Source organism: Octopus sinensis, linkage group LG5, assembly GCF_006345805.1.
Source record: "Octopus sinensis linkage group LG5, ASM634580v1, whole genome shotgun sequence".
In the NCBI taxonomy this organism is placed as follows: domain Eukaryota; kingdom Metazoa; phylum Mollusca; class Cephalopoda; order Octopoda; family Octopodidae; genus Octopus; species Octopus sinensis.
The window spans coordinates 99,647,118-99,670,441 of NC_043001.1; the positions used below are offsets into that span (position 1 = coordinate 99,647,118).

The window sequence follows — 23,324 nt, forward strand, 5'->3', positions numbered from 1 at the left end:
GAAAAGAAAAATAAGGAAGGAATTTGGTCAATGTAGGACTAAGTTATGTATTTTTATCTATCAAACTTAAACCATTGTTAGCTCTTTCCATGGGTGAATAGTATTGACTTCCAATAAATAAATTTAATACCCTACAACCTCCTGTGGTCAGTGGCAGGCTGTTAGTGATTACAACTTTATTTGAAAGAAAAATGTCAAGGGGTGATATTTGCAATTATACAGACTAAAAGACAGCTAGGGTAATACTAATTATTTTAAACCTGAAGCATCAAAACCTATTTATTTGCTAAATAGTCAAATAAGTCAAATAAAAAGTTAACAGTAATGGTTAAAACAAGCAACAAGAGCTTGTAAATAAACTGTAACAGATGAAAATAAGACTAAGACTACAAGATAATCCTTTTTAATTTTGTTTCATAAATGCATGTATGTATGTATGCATGTATGTATCTATGTATGTATGTATGTATATACATAAAAACAAACAAACAAACAATAAATCATTTTTAAACGATTATATTTCAGCTTTCTAGTTTTGTCGATGTTACTAGACAAATAATTGAAGAAAAATGGGAAGCACTGTCCCTTCCAAAAGAACTTCTGGATGAAATACTTCATGTTGGAAATTTAAATGGAATGTTCAGTTGGAGAGAATTTCTTGTTATTGCAGTTGTAACCATTTCTATTGTAAGAATTTGTTTCTTTACTTTTATCTCAAGTGCAACTCCACTCAATTGTTTGGTTGGCTCCATTTTATCTTTAATTATTTTCTCTTACATTGACTTTTCGGTCTTAAGCTGCTGCATTTTCTTAACATGTATTTTTAGCTGAGGAATGTTTAAAACTCAGACCAAATACTTTTGGATATATAATAATTTTTAATCTTTTTAAATTTCCCCATCAGTAGCTAGTTTTTCTTTCTATAATCTTTTAATTTTGTTTTTAATAAAACCTTTTGATTCTAAAACATTCCATGGGAATCTACTTAAATAGATTTTTTTAAATAATTATTGATAGATGACTCTCATAAAATTTCCTCTCACATAACTACATGCTTAGTCATGTGGTTAAGAAGTCTGCTTTGCAACCAGGTCATTCTAGGTTCTAGTCTGCTGCTTGCCACCTTAGACAAATGTATTTCCCAATTATTTTATGTTGATCAATACTTCATACATAAATATGTATGTATGTTCACACATACATACATATGCACACACATGTATGCATGTGAACATGTACACATGCACATACATTGCATATATATATTTATATATTCATGCACGCACATACACATGTACACAAACATAACATATGCGTGCTTCTACACACATGTACATGCATGTATGCATGCATACACACACACATGCATGCACATATGTACATACAAATGTATACACAGCAATCACTCGCCATTTTGCGCTTCACCTATCGTGCACTCAGTACATCATGGTTCCCCTGTTGCATCCCCAATATATCGTGGTTCATCTATTGTGCCTCCAGTACATTGTGGATTTTTCTGGTTAATAAATGTAAATTTATATCACAGACTCCTCAATATATCACAGCTTTCTGTGGCTGATAGTTATTTGTTATTTTTGTGGGAGGTTTTGGAATGTAACACCTGTGATAGTCAAGGGATTATTGTATACACATTTGTACGTGCATACATATCAGTGTAATGTAGACAAGGTACCATGGATCAAACAAAAATAAATGTCTTTCATTTCTCATGAGATCTATAGAATAAGTTTCAAACAAAGTACTGAAGCCAATTTAATTGACTAAAAAAAATAAATCTTTTGAAGGCAAAGCTCCAACATAGTGCAGATAATGACTAAAACTGGTAAAAAAATATAATTTTACTTACCTCTTTCAGGATATCCAATCTGCTTTAAAGAACATATGTGATATCATAACTGATGACCCAGAAGGTGGACCAAGTCGAATACTTTATAATGATTTTGAATTCTTTTTTAATCGTTTTATACAACTGGATGGAGGAATTCCAGCAGAAAATGCAAAAGAACTAATTGCATATTTCAAAATGACGGCGTAAGTAGTTATTTCCTTTTGAATATATAAAGAATAAAAGAGTATAAGATTTTAGGATGCATATAGTTTTAATAGCAGTTTAAGATTTTTATTTCTGGCTAATAATATAATGTAGTATAATATTATGTTAATGGAATAACATTTAAGAATTTAAATACGTTTATCATTCTACTTGCTTTTAAATGATTTACATTGGAAAATTTATTGAATTTCCTTTAAGAAAACTTAACAAAAATTAAAGTAGTTAGTTCTAGATTTGGAAACAGATGTGAACACATCCTACTCTATCTTAAAAATAAAGAAAAATTGTCCTGACTTATACAGTTCATTGATCACTCATCAAGGAACAAGTACCCTGTCATGCTTCTGCCCATGAAGAGAACTTATATTTATTTTTGTTGTACACAAAAAATATCTGGCAGTGTCAGCTATAGCCTGGACACCTGTATAGTTAACCAGGTGATACAGGAAGGAGTCATACCCAATGACTGGTGTAGCAGCATAATAGTCAACTGCTACAAAGATAAAGGTGACACTTTAGATACAAATAATTACAGAGGTATCAAGCTGTTGGATCAGGTAATGAAGATCATGGAGGGGGTCATAGCCAAACTAATTAGGGAGAGAGTCAGTTTGGGTTCGTGCTAGGGAAAAGCACCACTGATGCTATATTTCTGGTAAGACAGCTGCAGGCCATGTACAGGGACGCTGTCAGTAAGGTGAGGGTTGGCAACGAGTACAGTGAAGAATTCCAGGTAGCAGTAGGGGTCCACCAGGCTTCACTCCTGAGCCCCCTCCTATTTATCATAGTCCACCAGACAATAATGGAGAAATTCAAGACAGGAGGCACCTGGGAGCTCCTCTATGCTGATGACCTTGTTCTAATTGCTGACTCAGAACTAGAGAAGTTTCAGGTGTGGAAAAATGGTTTATAATCGAAGGGCCTTAGAGTCAACCTAACTAAAACCAAAGTCCTAATAAGTAGGAAGGCAGGCAAACCACAAATCCCTTTAGGTAGATGGCCCTGCTCGATCTGTAGAAAAGGTGTAGGTAGAAACTCTATAAGATGTACCCAGTGTAAGCTACAGACACATAAGAGATGCAGCAACATCGAAGGAAGGCTAACTGGGAGGATAGTTTTTGTACGTGGCAGATGCTTGGGAGCTATAAATAACACTGAAAATATGCAGAGCACAACTTCCGTCACATTCCAGGGAGAAAAACTAGAAGTAGTTGATAGCTTCCATTGCCTAGGTGACCAAGTCAGTAGCGGGGGGGAGGGTGCGCTGAAAGTGTAGCTGCTAGAATAATAGCCTGGGCTAAGTTCAGAGAGCTCTGGCCTCTGCTGGAGACAAAGGGCCTCTCGCTCAGAGTAAAAGGTAGACTGTATGACGCATGTGTACAAACAACCATGCTACATGGCAGTGAAACATGGGCTGTGACTGCTGAGGACATGCATAAGCCCGCAAGGAATGAAGCCAGTATGATCTGATGGATGTGTAATGTCAGTGTGCATACTCGACAGAGTATTAGTGCCTTGAGAGAAAGGTTGGACCTAAGAAGCATCAGATGTGGTGTGCAAGAGAGATGACTGCACTGGTATGGTCATGTGGCGAGAATGGATGTGGATAGTTGTGTGAAAAAGTGTCACACCCTAGCAGTTGATGGAACCTGTGGAAGAGGTAGACCCAGGAAGACCTAGGATGAGGTGGTGAAGCACGACCTTCAAACATTGGGCCTCACTGAGGCAATGACTAGTGACCGGGACCTTTGGAAATATGCTGTGCTTGAGAAGACTCAGCAAGCGCAAGTGAGACCATAACCCTGTGGCCTATGCCAGGGATGTAACAAGTTCGCTTATGCGTGCCTTTCCTTCATTGGACACTAAATTCTGCTTGCGAAGACCAGTTGAGGCAAGTGAAATCAAAATCAAACTCGGTGACTGGCATCTGTTGCTAGTGAAGCGCTAAGAGTACCATACAAGTGAGATCGTTGCCAGAGCAAGAAGCTGGTCTCCATGCCAATGGCACGTTAAAAACTCCATTCGAGCATGATCGTTACCTGCGTTGCCTTACTAGCACATGTGCTGGTGACACGTAAAAAAAAAACTTTCAAGCGAGGTTGTTGCCAGTGTCGCTGGACTGGCTCCTGTGCAGGTGGCACATGAAAAGCACCATTTGAGCATGGCCATTGCCAGTAACACCTAACTGTCCCTCGTGCTGGTGGCACGTAAAAGCACCCACTACACTCTCGGAGTGGTTGGCATTAAGAAGGGCATCCAGCTGTAGAAACTCTACCAGATCAGATTGGAGTCTGGTGCAGCCATCTGGTTCGCCAGACCTCAGTCAAATCGTCCAACCCATGCTAGCATGGAAAGCAGACGTTAAACGATGATGATGATGAAGAGGACAATGAAGGACTTAGCTGTATGTGCACTTGTCAATGTGATGAAGTAAATAATAAATATTTATATGTATTACAGAGCATGTAGTAGGAAAACCTAAAAGAACACTTTTAAGACTTTAACTATGGAACTTGAAGCAGGTGAAAATATATCCTGTTGCTCACTTTGCATAAAGGAAAATAAAGATATTTCACAGTTTGTTGACCAGTAGGATATTTATCTGTTTTTAGCCAACACCTGAATGTTACACCAACAATAGATTACACCAATCAATAGATTGATTCAAGACAAGCCAAACACATGAAATGAGAAGTTGAAAGCTTGTAACATGAGACACATCGAGATTGAACATCCACATGTGAAGACAGTTGTCCCCATCAATATGCACTGTTTATGCTGAAACCTTTGTTTAAACAAAAATTTCAACTTTCCAATTGCCATCAAGTGGTTGCTATACTTAACACGCTGTACTCCCATCTGAGAGGTAACTTTGAAAAGACTTAAAACTCAGGTTGAGAAGTTGAAATGGAAATTAAGACATACACTAAGAAAACCAAGTTTCTCAAAACAAACATCTTGAATGGGATAAAAAAAAAAAGGAGCTACGACAACACTACTAAGTGATACGAATATAATCGTACTACTAGTAGACAAAGGCAAAGTATCTGTGGCGATGAAAAGGCTGGAACATGCAAATAATAGCCAGACTCACTAAGGACAATTTATAAAAATAATGAATGATCTGACTCTGATAATCAAAAGAAAGCTATCATAAATGAACAAAGATCATTTGACATTGACTGAATAGAGATAGTTGAATCAACATTACAGTAGGTTAACACATACTTACAATCTTCTCAGAATTCACAAAGATAGTATTCCAAGAGGACCAGTGGTGAGATATCAGAGCTCACCGTCATCTGTGGTGCAGATTCTTGGTAGATAAAATCACCCTGTGATATACAGAGGTCACAAGTTACCTTCACCTGACAACAATGTTTATTTCCACTAATCATACAAAGAAAAGATTTGCCCACAGCCCAGAACACAGAGCAAAAGTCATAAGTGATAATCCAGATACATAACAATAAAAGATGATAAGGTATGTAAAAATTCAGAATAACAACCACCCTGCAAGCTTTGGTATCATTTCTAAAAGCAAAGATATCATAATCAAGAATATTTGCCATCTTATATCAGAAACTTGTTAGAAATAAATTGAGACCTGAGATTTATACAGCAGTCGGACAGTATTAAAGAGTAGATTTACCTTTCAGCATTACGTTTTCCCAAACAAAGCATCCACCAGAAAAGATTATGACCAACAGCTCTCTATATCCTGCCCCATGCAATTGTAGCAGTAAATCTAAAGTTGAGACCAGCCACTTATTAAAAGTAAAGCTAGAGGAACATTATAAAACAGTAATCAGTTGAGATGGAAAAAAATCAGACCTGAAGTATTATTTGTGGAGGCTGAAGAGAAGTTGTAAACTCTCATTCTCTCCACGAAAGAAGCAATAAGCAGGCTATAAAAAAATAGTAACTGCACAACACCTTCTTCATGATGAGCCAGTGAGGGAGGTCATCAAATCTTCAAATCACATTCTTTCAATAAAGGAAAGGCCATAGTGGATATTGTAATCTGAGATGAGCCATATGCAAAAGTAGGAAAGAAGAGTTACCTCCCTTTCAATAATTCTTGCTGAGGCTAAAATGGGGCAGTTTGAGTGCATTTTTTCTCCAGTTCTCTGACCACGTTTCTAAAAGATGAATTTTCTGACATAAGGATGTCATCTAAGAATTTCAAAAGCACCAGCTGATCGTGGCCGTTGCCAGCCTCCCCTGGCATCTGTGCTGGTGGCACGTAAAAAGCACCCACTACACTTATGGAGTGTTTGGCGTTAGGAAGGGCATCCAGCTGTAGAAACACTGCCAGATCAGACTGGAGCCTGGTGCAGCCTCCTGGCTTCCCAAACCTTGGTCGAACCGTCCAACCCATGCTAGCATGGAAAATGGATGTTAAACGATGACGATGATGATGATGAATTCAATAAGGCATCCAGATCATATATATTTTTAGGATCATTATCCTTTCAGCCAAGCAACATTTGCACCGTCTCCTTCTGTTGAGGTTTGGCCCAGGTTGTTCCAGCAGCTTCCAGTCAATTTTGTATGGCGTTCCTTCTTCTTTTAATCCCCATATATAGCTTATTAATGGCTTACTGTTGCACCTCTCTGGGATTCTCAAAGAGGACCTGTAGTTATTTAGTCTGGCCTACAAGGGGCCCTCCATTACTCCATTATGTTTCTGTGTACACCTATCCATTATTGCTGCTGCTGTTGCTGATATTATATATATATATATATATATATATATATATATATATATATATATATATATCATCATCATTAATTTAACATTCACTTTTCTATGCTCACATGGGTTGGATAGAATTTTTTGAGAATCCTTTCTACAGCTGGATGCCCTTTCTGTTTGTTAATCTTTTCCTGCTTTCATAAAATATTATTTTCCCCCATGACTAGACATATTTTCACAAAAACTTGGAAACAAATGATACTGCTTGGCTTACAACTATTACACATTGCCAGTTGTACATGCAAGTGATGTAGCAGTTGTATATGTATGTATATATTACTGTTTCTATATATATGTATATATATATACACACACATATACACACAAACAATATTTTTATGTATATTATCAGGGATCCCTACATGGCTAATTATGATCCTGTTAATTAATATTGGTGTAGCCCCAAAGAAAATATTAAAATTTTAAATATAACAAATTTTATTTTGATGTTGATGTACTTGACTCAATAGTTTTCCTCACGCACAGCAGGTCATGTGCCACCGGCACAAAAGCCAGTCAAGGCAGCGCTGGCATTGGCCACGTTCGGATGGTGCTTTTTACATGCCACTGGTACAGGTATCACAACTACAATTTCCATTCGATATTTATTTTGATGTTGACATACTTGACTCGATAGGTCTCCTCAAGCACAGCAAGTCGCCCTACGTTCCAAGGTAAGCACAGCAGATCGTTCTGCAATCCAAGGTACTTTGGATGGGCTTGGGCTAAGCAAAACTGGTGCAGGAAGCAGCCATGAACTCACACTATTTGTCAGGGCTTTGCAGTCATAGCATATCTCCAGAGATCTCGGTCAAAATAAATATCAAATGGAAATTGTAGTTGTGATACCTGTGCCGGTGGCATGTAAAAAGCACCATCCAATGTGGCCGAAGCCAGTGCCGCCTTGACTGGCTTCTGTGCCTGTGTCACATGACCTGATGTGCTTGAGGAGACCTATTGAGTCAAGTACATCAATATTAAAATAAATATCAAATGGAAATTGTAGTTATGATACCTGTGCCGATGGCACATAAAAAGCACCATCCGAATGTGGCCGATGCCAGTGCCACCTTGACTGGCTTCTGTGCCAGTGGCAGGTAAAAAGCTACTCTCACGGAGTAGTTGGTGTTAGGAAGGGCATCCAGCTGTAGAAACACTGCCAGATCAAACTGGAGCCTGATGCTGCCTTCTGGCATCCCAGACCCCGGTCGAACCGTCCAACCCATGCTAGCACGGAAAATGGACATTAAACGATGATGATGAACAAATGTAATCATAACTCTAACATTTGGAACAAATATTAAGCTAAACTGGATTTAACATATCCTTTCTTTTCGTGTCATATCTAAAAAAAACTGCTAATCCATTACCCAAAGTAATTCAAATATTAATCTTATCCTAAAATATTTATCAATTTAATAAAATTTAAATATAATTAATTTGAATGAAATTGAATTAAATAATAAAACGTTTGTACACTTTGATTGTCTAATTAAGAAATAAATCATGCATGTAATTAGGCTTACATTTACTGAAATTTAATTATATTATTCTCATCTTGAAATCTATTTCAGAAATAAAAATAATGGCTTTGTGCAACCAAGTTTTTTCAAAGCCAGTGACTGTCCTACTTGGTCCATGAAAGACTGATTTAATGAAAAGAAAAAGCAATATATGATTGATAAATAAACTGAAGATTATATATATGTAAATTTTGAATTTTTATTTTTTATTTAAATATTAAAAAATTTTTTATTTATTATTAAACATTTTTTATTTAAATATTTTCTTACAATATGAAATTTTTGAAAGCTTTCTATGTTTTCAGTGAATATCATCATCATCATTTAATGTCCACCTGCCATGTTGGCATGGGTTGGACAGCTTGACAGCAGCTGGTCAGGCATGGTTTTTATGGCTGGATGCCCTTCCTGCAGAGTGGACTGAGTGCTTTTTATGTGGCACCAGCACAAGTGAGGTCAGTTTTGGCATGGTTTTACAACTGGATGCCCTTCCAAGTGTCACCAAATAACTTGGAAGACAAGGAATCTTTGAGAGGGGAGGGGACATTGGAGCAGGTGCTCTTGTGTCAGATGATGAAAGGTTAGAGTGTGACAAGGAGACAGAAGTAGCATCATTTCAACATCCTCTTCTCTATACTTGCATGGGTTGGATGGAATTTATTGATGGTCAGATGCCCTTTTTATCACTAATATTCTAACATTATGCAAAAGTCTATGCAATTGTTGATTTGTGAAGTGTCATTGACATTTTATTGAATTCAACTCTTCAGAATTAGGCATAAAAGTTATTGCTACATAATACAGCAATATTCATGACATTGATATTAGATGGAAACTATTGTAATGAAATTATTTGCTCACTCCATATATATATATATCATCAGTCAATCATAAATTTGAAATAGAAGCACACCCTAAGTTATAGACCAGTAGAGTTATTAAATAAAGATAGTTATGGCCAGTCTATGGGGTTACCATGGGTTTCACATTCATAAAGCACTTAGCTTTATGTCATTTCTTCAGACCCCAGTGTCCAGTGGTCTATAACCTCTCTTCAAAGTAGATGGAGAAAAGATCTCATAGCTATTTTTTGAATGGAAAGACAAAGGGTGAAGTGTGAGGGAATGTCTCCCTTAAACTGTTATCTGTAGCTGACGTGGTCAGCTTGTGAGTTCCAGCACTTCAGAACTCATGTTAAAGTAGCTATGAATATTACTTGTCACTACAACTACTGCATTGATCTCTTAGATTTTAGAACTAGCTTTTTTGCATGTTGCAAAATCAGCAATTGTGCATTCGCTTCAAATATATATATTGCATGCAGAAGCGAGCTGCTATCATCTCTAGCAGAGGAGATGTCCAGTACTGAGGAGTGGCTACAAATATTACATAATGTATATGTGTGTGTGTGTGTATATATACATATATATGTATGTATGTGTATATATATATGTATGTATGTGTATATATATATATATATGTATGTATGTGTGTATATATCATCTTCATCATCATCGTTTAACGTCCGCTTTCCATGCTGGCATGGGTCGGACAATTTGACCGAGGACTGGCAAACCAGATGGCTGCACCAGGGTCCAATCTTGATCTGGCAGAATTTCTACAGCTGGATGCTCTTCCTAATGCCAACCACTCCGAGAGTGTAGTGGGTGCTTTTATGTGCCACCGGCATGGGGGCCTGTCAGGCAGTACTGGCAACGACCTCACTCAAATCTTTTTACACATGCCCCTGGCACAGGTACCAGTAAGGCGATACTGGTACAGATCATGCCCTCAAGTGGTGCCTTTCACGTGCCACCAGCACGGAAGCCAGTTAGCTGCTCTGGCACGATCACGCTCGGATGGTGCTCTTAGCACCGTACTAGCATGGGGCTCAAGTGCCAGTAAGGCGATGCTGGTAATGATCACACTCAAATGGCGCCTTTTATGTACCACTGGCACAGAAACTGGTTAGTCACTCTGTCAACAATCACACTCGTATGGTGCTTTTTTTCACCCCGCTAGCACGAATGCCAATCATCGATTTTGATTTTGATTTTGATTTTTGCTTTCACTCGCCTCAACAGGTCTTCGCAAGCAGTGTTCAATGAAGGGAAGGTACGCATAAGTGGGCTGGTTATGCCCCTGGCATAGGCCACGAGGTTATGGTCACATTTGGCTTCCCGGGTCTTCACAATCACAGCATATTTCCAAAAGTCTCGGTCAGTAGTCATTTCCTTGGTGAGGCCTAAAGTTCAAAGGTCGTGCTTCACCACTTCATCCTGCCCAGGCTATTCTTTTTCTAGCAGCTACACTTTCAGCACATCCTCCCCTCGCTACTGACTTGGTCACCAAGGTAACGGAAGCTATCAACTACTTCTAGTTTTTCTCTCTGGAATGTGGTGGAAGTTGTTCACTGCGCATTTTCAGTGTTTATTGCTCCTGAGCATCTGGCACATACAAAAACTATCTTCCCAGTTAGCCTTCCTTTGATATTACTGCACCTCTTATGTGTCCATAGATTACACTGGGTACATCTTATAGAGTTTCTACTTATGCCTCTACTACAGATCGAGCAGGCCATCTACCTGAAGGGATTTGTGGTTTGTTTGCCTTCCTACTTACTAAGACTTTGGTTTTAGTTAGGTTGACTCTAAGGCCCTTCAATTCTAATCCTTGTTTCCATACTTGAAACTTCTCTTCTAGTTCTGATAGTGACTCAGCAATTAGAGCAAGGTCGTCAGCATAGAGGAGCTCCCAGGGGCATCCTGTCTTGAATTCCTCTGTTATTGCTTGGCGGGCTATGATAAATAGGAGGGGGCTGAGGACTGAACCTTGGTAGACCCCTACCTCTACCCTGAATTCTTCAGTGTACTCGTTCACATATATATATATGTGTGTGTGTATGTATATATACGTCAAGAATAACTATTGTTTCTTTCAAAAGTGACAAAGGTTTAATAGGACTGCAAAAAAGAAGTGCTCAAATAAATGAGGCAAGGATAATTAAACATTGGTTATAGTACAAACATTAAAATGAGTTAACGACTATATACGGTATCAAACCACAAACATACATCATATCATCAATAAATATTACCATGGCTTTCATAATATATAAATCAAAGTAAGGCGGCGAGCTGGCAGATACATTAGCATGCCAGGCGAAGTGCTTAGCCATATTTTGTATGCCATTATGTTCTGAGTTCAAATTCCACCGAGGTTGACTTTGCCTTTCATCCTTTCGGGGTCAATTAAATAAGTACCAGTTACACTAGGGTCGATGTTATTGACTTAAACCCTTTGTCTATCCTTGTTTGTCCTCTCTATGTTTAACCTCCTGTGGGCAATAAAGAAATAAATATATAAATCAAAATATATAAGACACACAAATACAGAAAACTACCAAGGTAAAAATATACATATATGCAAAAAAAAAAAAAAAGAACGTTTAGGAACACCCTATCAAAAGACCACTAAAAATTTATAAAATACTTTAAAATACTAAATATATGTCTTGCTGAAAAAGTTGAGAAAGCGGGTAAACAAATAAAGAATAAATCAACTAAAACGTTATATTTACTTCACTCACACCAAAAGGTAATAATCCATGAATAAAGATTTTTTTTTTCTAATAAAAAAATACGTCCACACAGAATATAATTTGTTCACCAATTAAACTAAACACATCATCTATGGCCATTTCGGGAGCACATCACCATAGCTAGCAGATGATGCATATCATGGCAATGGCTCCCGTCATCAGGATGAAAAGAGTGATAGAACACATATACAAAACCAGGACAACCTTATCATACCGCAAGCCTACTTTATTACTTAGAAGGGAAAAAAACGTTGTCTATCTATATATATAAAAGTGAAGTTGTGTGAGTGTCTGTCTCCTACGATTTAGATTCCTAACTACTCCCACATTTTGCGGTGCAGTTTAACCAAAACCGGGTATCTTATAGTCGTGATTCATATCGAGCCCTTCTGGGTATTAGCGCGCATCTACGATGAGTCTACGATTTAAAAAAAAATTTACCATAATTTTTTCCATTTTAATGCATTTTTCGCTATTATATAAGGGAAGTAACTCTCTAAAAATGTCTACGATGAGTCAACGATTTAAAAAAAAAATTACCATCATTTTTTTTTCCATTTTTAATGCATTTTTTGCTATAACTCTCGGGCGATACTGCTAGTTTCTAATAAAGCTAAAAATATAAGATGTAAGCCAGAATAAAGCAGAAAACACCCACAAAAATTAAAGTTACAGATTTATCTCCCCTATACTGCAAAGTAACTGAGTGAACAATTATCTCCCCTTGCAGTATTTTTTCCCTAGCAATTTTATCTCTTTCAACTCTCAGTTTCATGAGCAATGCGAAACTGGTCCTTACTTCAATTATTTTGAAAGAACAACTTATTTTGTATAAAATTTTATATCTTTATTATCATGGCTGTAATATATTCTTAAATCCTGTAAAACAAGTCTGTGTTTTTCGTCTTATGTCTCTGTCTGTCTCTGTCTGTCTGTCTGTCTTCTCTCTCTCTCTCTATATATATATATGTATGTGTGTGTGTGTGTGTAATATATGAGTAATTTTTTGCCTCCTCTTCGGAGACAAACGTAACCGACATTGAGCCGTATTTCTTTCCTGTGCAGAAGGTGGTTACCTTCTTTATTTCTTGGAGACATTTTCCCACCTCCTCCTGCATCGCCATTTCTATCCTCTTTGACGTCAGGGACGACGTTCTGTAAACGATTTATTTCTTCCGCGCTTTTATAACTTCCTCTTTGGATTTATAATACCCTTTTCCTGTATATCATCATCTGAAATCCAGACATAAACTACTGTCCTTGAATGCCCGTAGTTTATGCAACAAGGTGCATCTTTTTGTCTCCTACGTCAAAAGTATCAACCCAGATTTCATCACAGTCACGGAAACATGGGCACACTCTGCACTCTGTGATGGAGTTTTCAGCATAACCGGCTACAACCTGTTCCGCAAAGACCGCATTAATCGCCGTGGAGTGGGTGTGATGATTTATGTTCGATCAAATCTATCGGCAATCCCCTGTGATGATTTGAACCAATCTCAGCAGGAAGTATTTTTCTGCAATATACACATGACCATGTCAACACTTCTGCTCGGAGTCGTTTACCGTCCTCCAAATTATCGCCAAGACGCACAGCTTTTTGATATCCTCAGAGCTGCTGCCATGAAAACAGCCACATATGTGTATATTGCGGGCGACTTCAATTTCCCTGAGATTGACTGGGAGGCCTTCCGTTGGCCGCAAAGTGCAGACGATTTCCTTGAACTGGTGCTGAATTCAAATTGGTCCCAAGTTGTTACCTCCCCCACAAGGGGTAACAACACTTTGGATCTGCTACTTACCGCTTCTCCTGAAACAATCATTAGTGTCACTACCGAAGAAACTTTAGGTGACTCTGATCATTCCATGATCATGGCCGACTTGTCTCTGATTGGTTGTAATAAAAAACACAACCATCTTCAGACTGCCTGCTTTGACTGGAATAAAGCAAACTGGAGCTCTTATTGTACTGAGCTGCAACGCCCAAACTGGCGCGAATTTTATGCCTCTGGAGATGTGGACACTATACTCCAGAACATTCTGAATTCAATATGGGCAGCATGTGCAGCATCAGTACCACGCAAGCACAAAAAACATCCAGTAGTGCAATTTGGGAGACTGCAGCAGTCCGACTTGCCAGGAAAGAACGCTGTAATGCTGAACAAGAATACAAATTGCACAAATCAGAGAGCAACAGGAAAAAGCGCAATAGGTCAGCCAACCACCTCAAGCAGGTGACAAAAAAGGCAGTGCTTGAATTTGAACAACGCATTGTAGCTAACCCTGACAGTTGGTCCCCTTCGCAATCCCCACACAGGACAGATTACTGGCAATCCCGAAGAATGTGCAGAAATCATTGCTGGATGCTATGCCGGCATCTTTACTGTCGAAGACCAAAATGTTCCATCTTCATCACCACTGACATCGGACTCTAAATCTACTATGCAATTTACACCAGCAATGTTGCAACGCCACCTTAAGAATAAACGCAATTATGCCTCTCCTGGTCTCGATGGTGTTACATACCTACTTCTCAAACGCGGTGGGTACTTTCTTCTAAGCCAAAGCCAACTTTCTTTATTCTTCCAATTCTGTCTTGACAATGGTGTTACTCCAGAACAGTGGAAAACTGCCAGTGTCATCCCTCTGTTCAAAAAAGGCGACCGCACATCGCCTGTCAACTATCGCCCCGTCAGTCTTACTAGCTGCATCGCCAAACTGATGGAATCCTGTATCAGAGAAGCCCTTTGGATCTTCTGGAAGTCTCACAGCCTCATCCAGCCGTCACAATTCGGATTTATTCCTAACTCCAGCTGCTGTAATCAACTCATCGAGTTTCTTGAGGACGTTACCCAAATCACTGATCGCAGATCGTGGGTAGATGTTGTTTACCTGGACTTTGCTAAGGCTTTTAACTCTGTGCCACACAAAAGACTTATGGTGAAGCTTTCTGCGTTGGGTGTAAGAGACGAACTCTATAACTGGTTGAAGTCCTTTATTTTCAGCCGAAAAGAGGTTGTCACAGTTCTAGGACAGCACTCTTCGCCCTATGAGATGACATCTGGTGTACCACAGGGATCTGTTCTTGGCCCCCTTTTATTTGTTGCATATGTTAATGACATAGGTGCCAACTTAATGAATGCCACAGTGCTGAAATATGCAGATGACATCAAGCTGTACCTCGAAATAAAGAGGTCAAATCCTGTACACTATAGATCTCTATTGCAAGCAGACCTGGACACAATGCAGCAGTGGATCATGGACTGGCAACTCAAGCTGGCTGTGGACAAATGTACCACCATGCATTTTGGGAGGAGAAACCCAGCGTCCACCTACTCCCTCCACAACACTAGTCTCAAAAAGTCTTCATGTGAACGTGACCTGGGTGTTATTGTCGACAGTGATTTGTGTTGGACAAAACACATCGCTAAAATTGTCAAGAAGGCTGAGGGTGTCTTGGCATCACTCACCAAATCCTTTGTGAGCCGCTCTCCGGCTATCTATCTGCGGCTCTATATAGCTATGGTAAGACCTCACCTGGAATTTGCATCACCGGTCTGGAACCCCTATCTTGCCCAGGATATCAATCGTCTGGAAGCTGTTCAGCGACGTGCAACCAAAAGAATACCCTCCATCAGGCATTTGCCATATCCTGAACGCCTTACTTCCCTGGGCATGGACACATTGAAACTCCGACGTCTGGCAGCTGACTTGGCAGACACCCATAAAATTATCAACCATCGTACAAACAATAACTCTGAGTACCTTTTCAAACTCCACCCATCTAACACCCGTGGACATATTTACAAAGTAAGAAAACAGCACAGCTCCCATGACTTCAGGAAACATTTTTTCACACTGAGAGTTGCTGAAGCATGGAACAAACTGCCGGCATCAGTTGTTAGTTGTCGGAGCACTGCATCCTTCAAAACTTCCATGCTTTCTGAGATTCGCCAACACTACACCTGATTTTCTCCCCTCCATACACACACAGGCATGTATCTGACTCATACATTGTTCGCTTTCCAGACATTTCTACATTACTGCATGTACTTTATATGCACTTTCTGACAAGTTGTGGTGTACCTGAGCACTGTATACAATAATTTCATTATTATTATTATAATATGAAGCCAAATACATAATATAACATACAGTGCCAAAAGATATGAAGGACTACAAGCCGTTCTGCTATTTGAGAGAGAAGACTTTATTTACAGTGTACAAAGTGAAAGTGTTGTGAGTGCTAGCGAAGTGGGCGATCTTCCGTTACAAGAACACTACAAAACACGTGTGTTTATTTACATTTGTGAAGATGTCGTCGATTTCTGTAAATTTTTAAAAATATTTTTACATATGGGGTTGAGGGTAAATGGGATCTTTTGATGTTGGCGTGAATCGGAAGATTTGATGTGCGTGCGTGCGTATATGTGTGTGTGTGTTTGATGGGGTGTGCGAGACACATACACACATACAAATACTTACACACACACATAGGATGATACAATCTTAAGCAGAAAATCTGGTAAAATTGGCAGAGACGGTGAATGTAGGAGAAACGGTGATGAAAGTGTGAGTGGCGGGCAGAAGCCCTTACTGCTATAAATGTCACCAAAAAGGGCCACATTAGAGCGGACTGCCCTCAAAACACAAGCAAGCCAGGAGAAAGCCGAGAATGAGAAGATGGTGGAAGATAATGATGAAACAGACGAGGAAAAAGTATGGAGTGTGGCTGGAAGGAGAAAACAGAGGAAGAAGAAGAAGGACAGTCAAAGTGAGCCCCAACCCGTACCCACCCCACCCATACCTTCACAGCCCCACCCTCCCGCTGCAGACACCAAACCCACCCATTCCCCACCGACACAAAAACAGAAAAAAGAAGTGCAAACACACACAAATTCACAAAACTCCCCTGCCTTGTGTTTGTTGTTGTTATATATATATAATGTATTGAGTATTAAAGGAAGTAGTGAGTACTTAGTATGAAAGATTAAGAAAATGAGAGAGACTGAAAAAACGTGTTAACGATACGAGATATTTTATTAGACTGCCGTTGTTGTACAAGGTATTTGTTGTGGCGGGAAACTTATTGAATGTCCTTGTATCAAGGGAGACAATGGGCAACGTTGATTGTTCATGTTTGTTGTGATGATTACATAACATCTTCCTTTTTTTTATTATCATCATCTGTATCTACAGGGAATAATTATTCGTCGTCCACTTTTTGTGGTTTTATTATTTTGTAGTGTTGAATTCTGTAGTTGTGCTGTTTTTGTTTTTTCATGCGTGTTTGTTGACTTTGGAAATATATTTTCATAATCTAATTCTTCTGTTATGCGAACGTGTTCGTTTGTTTTAAGAATATGTTGTCTATTTCGTTTGACTGTATTACCTTCCTCTGTTATTACTAAGTATGAACGAGGTTGCTCTAGTTTTTTTAATTATTTTGCCCCTTCTAAACCAATTGTTGTTAAACTTAATTCTAACCGTGTCGTGTGGTTTTAACTCTTGGAGTTCTGTTGTAATGTTTGATTTCTTCTTTTCGTGAGGCCTGATACCAATTTTGTCGTGTAGTAAGTTTGGGAGATTTGTTCGCAATATTCTATTCATTATTTGATTTGCAGGGGATGGTGCACCATTTTGTAATTTAGTCGTGCGTAATGCTAAGAGCGCTAACTGAGGTTCTTCGCCACTCTTGAATGCCTTTTTTAGCGTCTTTTTTATTGTCTGTACATTTCTCTCAACCATGCCATTCGCTTGATGATAATGCGGGCTTGTCTTCGTGTGATGAAAATGCCAATTTTTTGCAATTTTTTGAATTCAGCCGAATTGAATTCTGGACCGTTGTCACTTACAACTGTTTGCGGAATTCCGAATTTAGCAAAAGTTTCTTTTAATTTTTGATTACGGTTTTTGACTGGCAATCATTTATTTCGTGTAGATCAAAAAATCTTGTTGTATAGTCAATAATTGTGACATACGAATTTCCAGACAGGTGAAATACGTCTGTACCCACTTTGGTCCATGGTGTAGTAGGTATTTCATGATTTATTAGTGGTTCGGCTGATTGTTGGTTTTTGTAGTCGATGCAGTATGAGCATGTGTTAATCATGTCTTTGATTTGAGCGTTAATGCCAGGCCAGTATATACATTCCTTCGCTCTCTCTATGCATTTTTCGATACCCATGTGTCCGGTATGTATTTCCTGTAGAGCAGTGATTCCCAAGGTGGGGCGTACGCCCCACTGGTGGGGCCTGAGAAAATTCAGGTGGGGCGCGGGGCATAGACGTGGGCTGTGAAAATATTTGTACATGACGAGCGGTCATCGCGGGCACAACCTTAGATTCCGTCTTTCCTTTGAAGCCTCCACATCGGAAACTCTCGCACCCCAGCGAGACAAAGAAGATCCCGCACTGAGCAATAAACTTACTATTCAGATAAGCCAATCAATTGCCTCAATTAGTTTGCCTCAATTAGTCTTTTGTTAGCCCTATTGAAAATGAGCAAACCAAACAAGAAGAAGACTCGTCAATACGCGGTGGAGTTTTTGAAGTTTGGATTCATTCCTGATGAGCATGATGAGCGTAAACCGTTTTGCTTATTATGTAATCAGACGATGAGCAATGAGTCAATGAAGGCAGGTAGGCTGGAAGCGCACTTAAAGGTAAGACATCCTAATAATTCTAATTTAGATTTGGAATACTTCAAATCATTGAAAGAAAAATTTAAAAACCGAACAAAACTCACTTCACTATTTCATGCAAAACAAGCGCCTCATACTCGTGCCCTTGAAGCCAGCTACGAAATCTCCTTGCTTATAGCAAAACATGGAAAGAATCACACTATTGGAGAGCAACTGATTAAACCTGCTATCTCAATATTCTTAAAAACTGTATTACAAAAAGATGATGGAGATATCAGGACTATGCCACTCAGTAATAACACTGTCTCGAACAGAATAGATGAAATGGGGCAAGATGTTGAAAGCCAGCTCATTGAGAAATTAAAATTGCGTAAGTTTTCATTACAAATGGACGAATCCACAATCCGGGACAGTGAGGCTCTGTTATTGACTTATGTGAGGTATATTGACCACGAGGAGTTTCAGGAAGAGATGCTGTTCTGCGAATCGTTTGAAACCACCACAACTGCAAATGATATTTACATCAAAATCAAACATTATTTGGATGCAAACAAAATACCAAAGGAAAACTTACTGGCATGTGCGGCAGACGGTGCACCTGCCATGATGGGCAAGAATACGGGATGCTTAAAAATGATGAAGGATGAAAATCCAAACATGTTGACTGTCCATTGTGTAATACACCGAGAAAACTTGGTTGCCAAGAAATTGTCCCCTGTTCTTAACAAGATTCTTCAAAGTGTGATCAAGTGTGTCAACAGCATTAAAAGAAATTCTAAATCTGAACGTCTTTTTAAGCAGTTTTGTATAAATCAAAGTGCCGAACATGTTCGATTATTGCTTCATACAGAAGTAAGATGGCTATCAAGTGGAAACTGCTTAAAGAGGTTCATGGAATTATTTGATCAGATTAACGACTTTCTTAGTGATAAATGTGAAATGAAATTGCTGTCAACAACGGATGGAAAAGCATTTGTCAGTTATTTGACAGACATATTTGAGAAACTTGGAAACTTGAATAAACAACTTCAAGGTGCAAACATGACACTTATTGATGCAAAAGCAAAGATTTTTGGATTTATTACAGCTCTCGAATTATGGAAAAAGAAATTTTCCAAAAGAAATTTCAGTGAACTTTACTGGTTGAGTAAATGTGAAATAACGAATGATGCTGGCATTGTAATTATTGATCATTTAAATATCTTGATAAAGGATTTCAATGACAGATTTTGCGATTTAAAGGCAATGAATTTTCCTTCTTGGTTAACTCAACCGCTTCTGATTAACGTTTCTGATGCTACAATCCAATACCAAGAAGAGTTATCAGAATTACAACATGATGAATCAGTGAAGACTTTGTTTAAATTGAAAGGTACAAAGATGTGGCTATATGACGAGGTTGAAAGAAAATATCCTAAAATTTCTACATCAGCGAGAGAGCTACTGATTCCTTTCCCTTCGTCTTATTTGGTCGAATGTGGTTTTAGTGCAGTTGATAATTTGCTCGAAGCCAAGAGAAACCGGCTTGAGATTACAAAACGTGGCGATTTACGACTGAAATTAACAAAGTTGTCTCCTCAAATTAAAAACTTGTGCTGTATGCATCAGGCACAGGGTTCTCACTAAATTAGTCGAGCTGACCGTCAAATAATTGAACTGAAAAAACGTGTTTCTTTATTCTTTATAAATTGACATTTTTTAAAAACATGAGAAATCGTAATAATTTTATCGATTTATTGGGTGTTATGCACTTTCAGTGCCTGTTGTTTCAATTCTCAAACTATTTTTTTGTATTTTGAATACAATTTTTTAATTTTTGATTTTTTTTCAATTGTAAGTAGGCCCACATGTACTTGTAAATGTGAGTGGACATGGGAAAAGGTGGGGCGTAAAAACTTTTGCTATGAAAAAGTGGGGCGCCGGGAAAAAAGGTTGGGAAACACTGCTGTAGAGCTTCTCTACGTAATGACTTAGGTACAATTATTCTTGAACCTTTTAGAACGAGACCATTGACGATTGATATTTCATCACGAACGGAGACGAATGGTTTTATGTTTATTGGTATTTTGTCTTTTGGGGGCCATTCTGTTCTTGTATATGTGATGAGTGTCTGTAGTGACGGGTCGTCTGCAGTGGCTTCTTTATACTCGTTTAATTTAGTGTCGGTTATGGGGTAATTTTTTATTACTGCATGTATGTGCGATTTCATATCTTCGTCTGATACTTCTGGAGTATTTTGCTCAAGGTATGCACGTGATAGGGTATCTGCAACAATTGATTCTTTACCAGATATGTGGTTTAGGTCAAAACCATATGTTAGTAGAAATCTTTGGATTCTGGGGGGTGGGGGGGCATTTAGTGATCGATTTTTTGAATATTTGCTTCAACGGTTTATGGTCATTTTCGATTCTGAAATGAGTTCCGTATATAAACTGATTAAATTTCTTGCATGCGAAAACTATACTGAGAGCTTCGCTCTCTATCGGACAGTAGTTTTGTTCCGCTTGAGTTGTTGCACGAAATACAAACGAAACAGGTAGCCATCTTTCGTTGTGTTTCTGCTCAAGTATCGCTCCGAGCCCATGCTTACTAGCATCTGTAGTTATTTTTATTGGTAGATCTGGATTATAAAATTGTAGCACTGGTTTTCTGGTAATCATTTCTTTTAGCTTTTTTATTGCTTCGATTTGTGGTTTGTCGAATGACCATAACGTGTCACTCTGTAGAAGCTGGCGTAATGGTGCTGTAACTTCGGAGTAATTTGATAAAAATTTACATAGGTAATTTGTCATACCTAGGAATCTTTGTAATTCTTTTTTACTTGTTGGCAGTGTCATGTGAATGATTGCTTGTACTTTGGTTGGATCTTGTTTTATCCCTTCGCTGGTTGATAGATGCCCAAGGTACGTGATTTGTGATTCATAGAAGATACACTTTGATTTATTTAACTTTAATCCGTGCTTTCGGATTCGATCGAAAACTTGTTGTAGTCTATTTGTGTGTTCTTCTAAAGTGCTGGACCAGATTATGATGTCATCCTGTGAATTTCTTGCTCCTTCTATGCCCTCTATTATTTTTGCAATTTCTTTTTGGAAAACTTCACTGGCGCTGTGAATTCCAAAGGGTAGTCGTGTGAAGCGATACCTTCCAAAAGGTGTGTTGAACGTTAACAGATGGGAGCTTTCTTTGTCAACTGGAATTTGCCAGTATCCATTAGATGCATCGAGTTTCGAAAAATATTTAGGGTTATGCATTTGTGCAAAAATGTTCTCCGCTGTAGGGAGTTTGAAATGTTGCCTTTTTATGGCTTTGTTTAGATTCTTGGGGTCTAAACAGAGTCGGAGTTTTCCGTTGGCTTTTTCAACGATGACTAGGGAATTTACCCAGTCTGTAGGTTCACTAACAGGTTTTATGATACCTAATTCTGTCATTCTTTTTAATTCTTTGTTGAGTTTTTCTTTTATAGAAAAAGGAACCGATCTTGGTGGATGAATTACAGGAGTTATTTGTGGACCCACTGTGATATGATGTGTTATTGACAAAGTGCCGATTTCTCCGAAACAGTCTTCATATTTTTCTATTATGTCGTTTGTGTTCGACGAGTTTATTTTTGAAGTTCTCTGAATTAGGTTCAGATCTTTAGCTGCCTTTGCATCTATAACTGCGTGCGAGTTTGTTTTTGCAACAATGAATTTTATTTGTTTTGATAATTCTTTGTATTTAGTGACTGCTGTGCATTTTCCTAGCACTTTTATAGCTGTGTTATTGTAAGCTGATAATCGAGTTGAGGTTTTTTGCAGTTGTGGTTTTGGAATTATATTTTTATATTCTCTGAATGGCAGTACGGTTACGTCTGCTCCAGTATCAATTTTGAATGTTACATTCGAGTTGTTCACTTTTAGTTCGATCGTCCAAATGTCTTTTGGAGTCTTGAACTTTTCGATTTTGTGCACGCGGGAATTATTTGAAGTGATCATTTCGAGTGCATGTGTATCGTCATCTGTTTCATCGTCGGTATGTATCTCTACTTTATGTACAAATTTTCTTGATTTGCACATTTTTGCATAGTGTCCTTGTTTCTTGCATTTTTCACATGTCTTGTGAAATGCTGGGCATTTATTTCTTTTGTGATTATAACCACAATAGTGACAGTTAGTGACGTAGTGTTGACTTGGCGCTTGAAACTTCGCGGGCTTTCTGTCACTTCCGCCTTGTTCGTTTTGATGTCTGGATTGCATATGGCGAGTTATTTGAGTTTTGGCGCCTTTTCTGTCGTGTTGACTATATACCCTCGAGATTTCGTTATCTCTTGTTTCGGATGTGGCATTTAGCATCCTTGATTGGAGTCGTGTTTGCTCTGCACTCTGACCTGCTTGAATTGTTTTTTGTAAGTCTAAATTTGGTTCTCTCAATAATCTTTCTCTTAATCTCATGTCTCTGATTCCACATATCAGAATATCTCTGGTGAGACTGTCTGTGAGGTTGCCGAATTCGCACTGTTGTGCCTTTTGGCGCAACTCTACCACGTACTCATCGAATTTTTGATGTTCCGCTTGTCCACATGTGAAGAATTTGTGTCTCAGGAAAGTTATGTTTTTCCTGGGTTCACAATATGCATCGAATTTTTCGATTACTGTTTGAAGGTTCATTTCTTCGTCGGGTGAATCGAAATCCAGAGTGGAATGGATGTCTCGGCCTTTGGAACCGATGCAAGTTAAAAACAT

General features: G+C 38.5%; 2 protein-coding genes across 3 annotated transcripts in view; both read left to right on the forward strand.

Annotated features, from left to right (window-relative positions):
- LOC115212004 (ropporin-1-like protein) overlaps window positions 1–8,489 on the forward strand; it is a 28,546-nt gene extending 20,057 nt beyond the window's left edge. For both annotated transcript variants that reach the window (XM_029780794.2, XM_036502978.1), the window contains exons 4-6: window positions 526–687; window positions 1,877–2,052; window positions 8,408–8,489. In XM_029780794.2, coding sequence (XP_029636654.1) covers window positions 526–687; window positions 1,877–2,052; window positions 8,408–8,483 — 414 coding nt within the window. In that variant the 3' untranslated portion in view covers window positions 8,484–8,489. The remainder of the gene's footprint in view (window positions 1–525; window positions 688–1,876; window positions 2,053–8,407) is intronic.
- Window positions 8,490–18,456: 9,967 nt separating this feature from the next.
- LOC115212227 (SCAN domain-containing protein 3-like) lies at window positions 18,457–20,226 on the forward strand. The gene has a single exon (XM_029781066.1). It carries the CDS (start codon window positions 18,457–18,459, stop codon window positions 20,224–20,226), a length of 1,770 nt encoding a protein of 589 aa, XP_029636926.1.
- Window positions 20,227–23,324: the final 3,098 nt, after the last annotated feature.

Coding starts and splice junctions, on each gene's coding strand:
- LOC115212227 (XM_029781066.1), top strand. CDS start 18,457: ATGAGCAAACCAAACAAGAAGAAGACTCGTCAATACGCGGTGGAGTTT.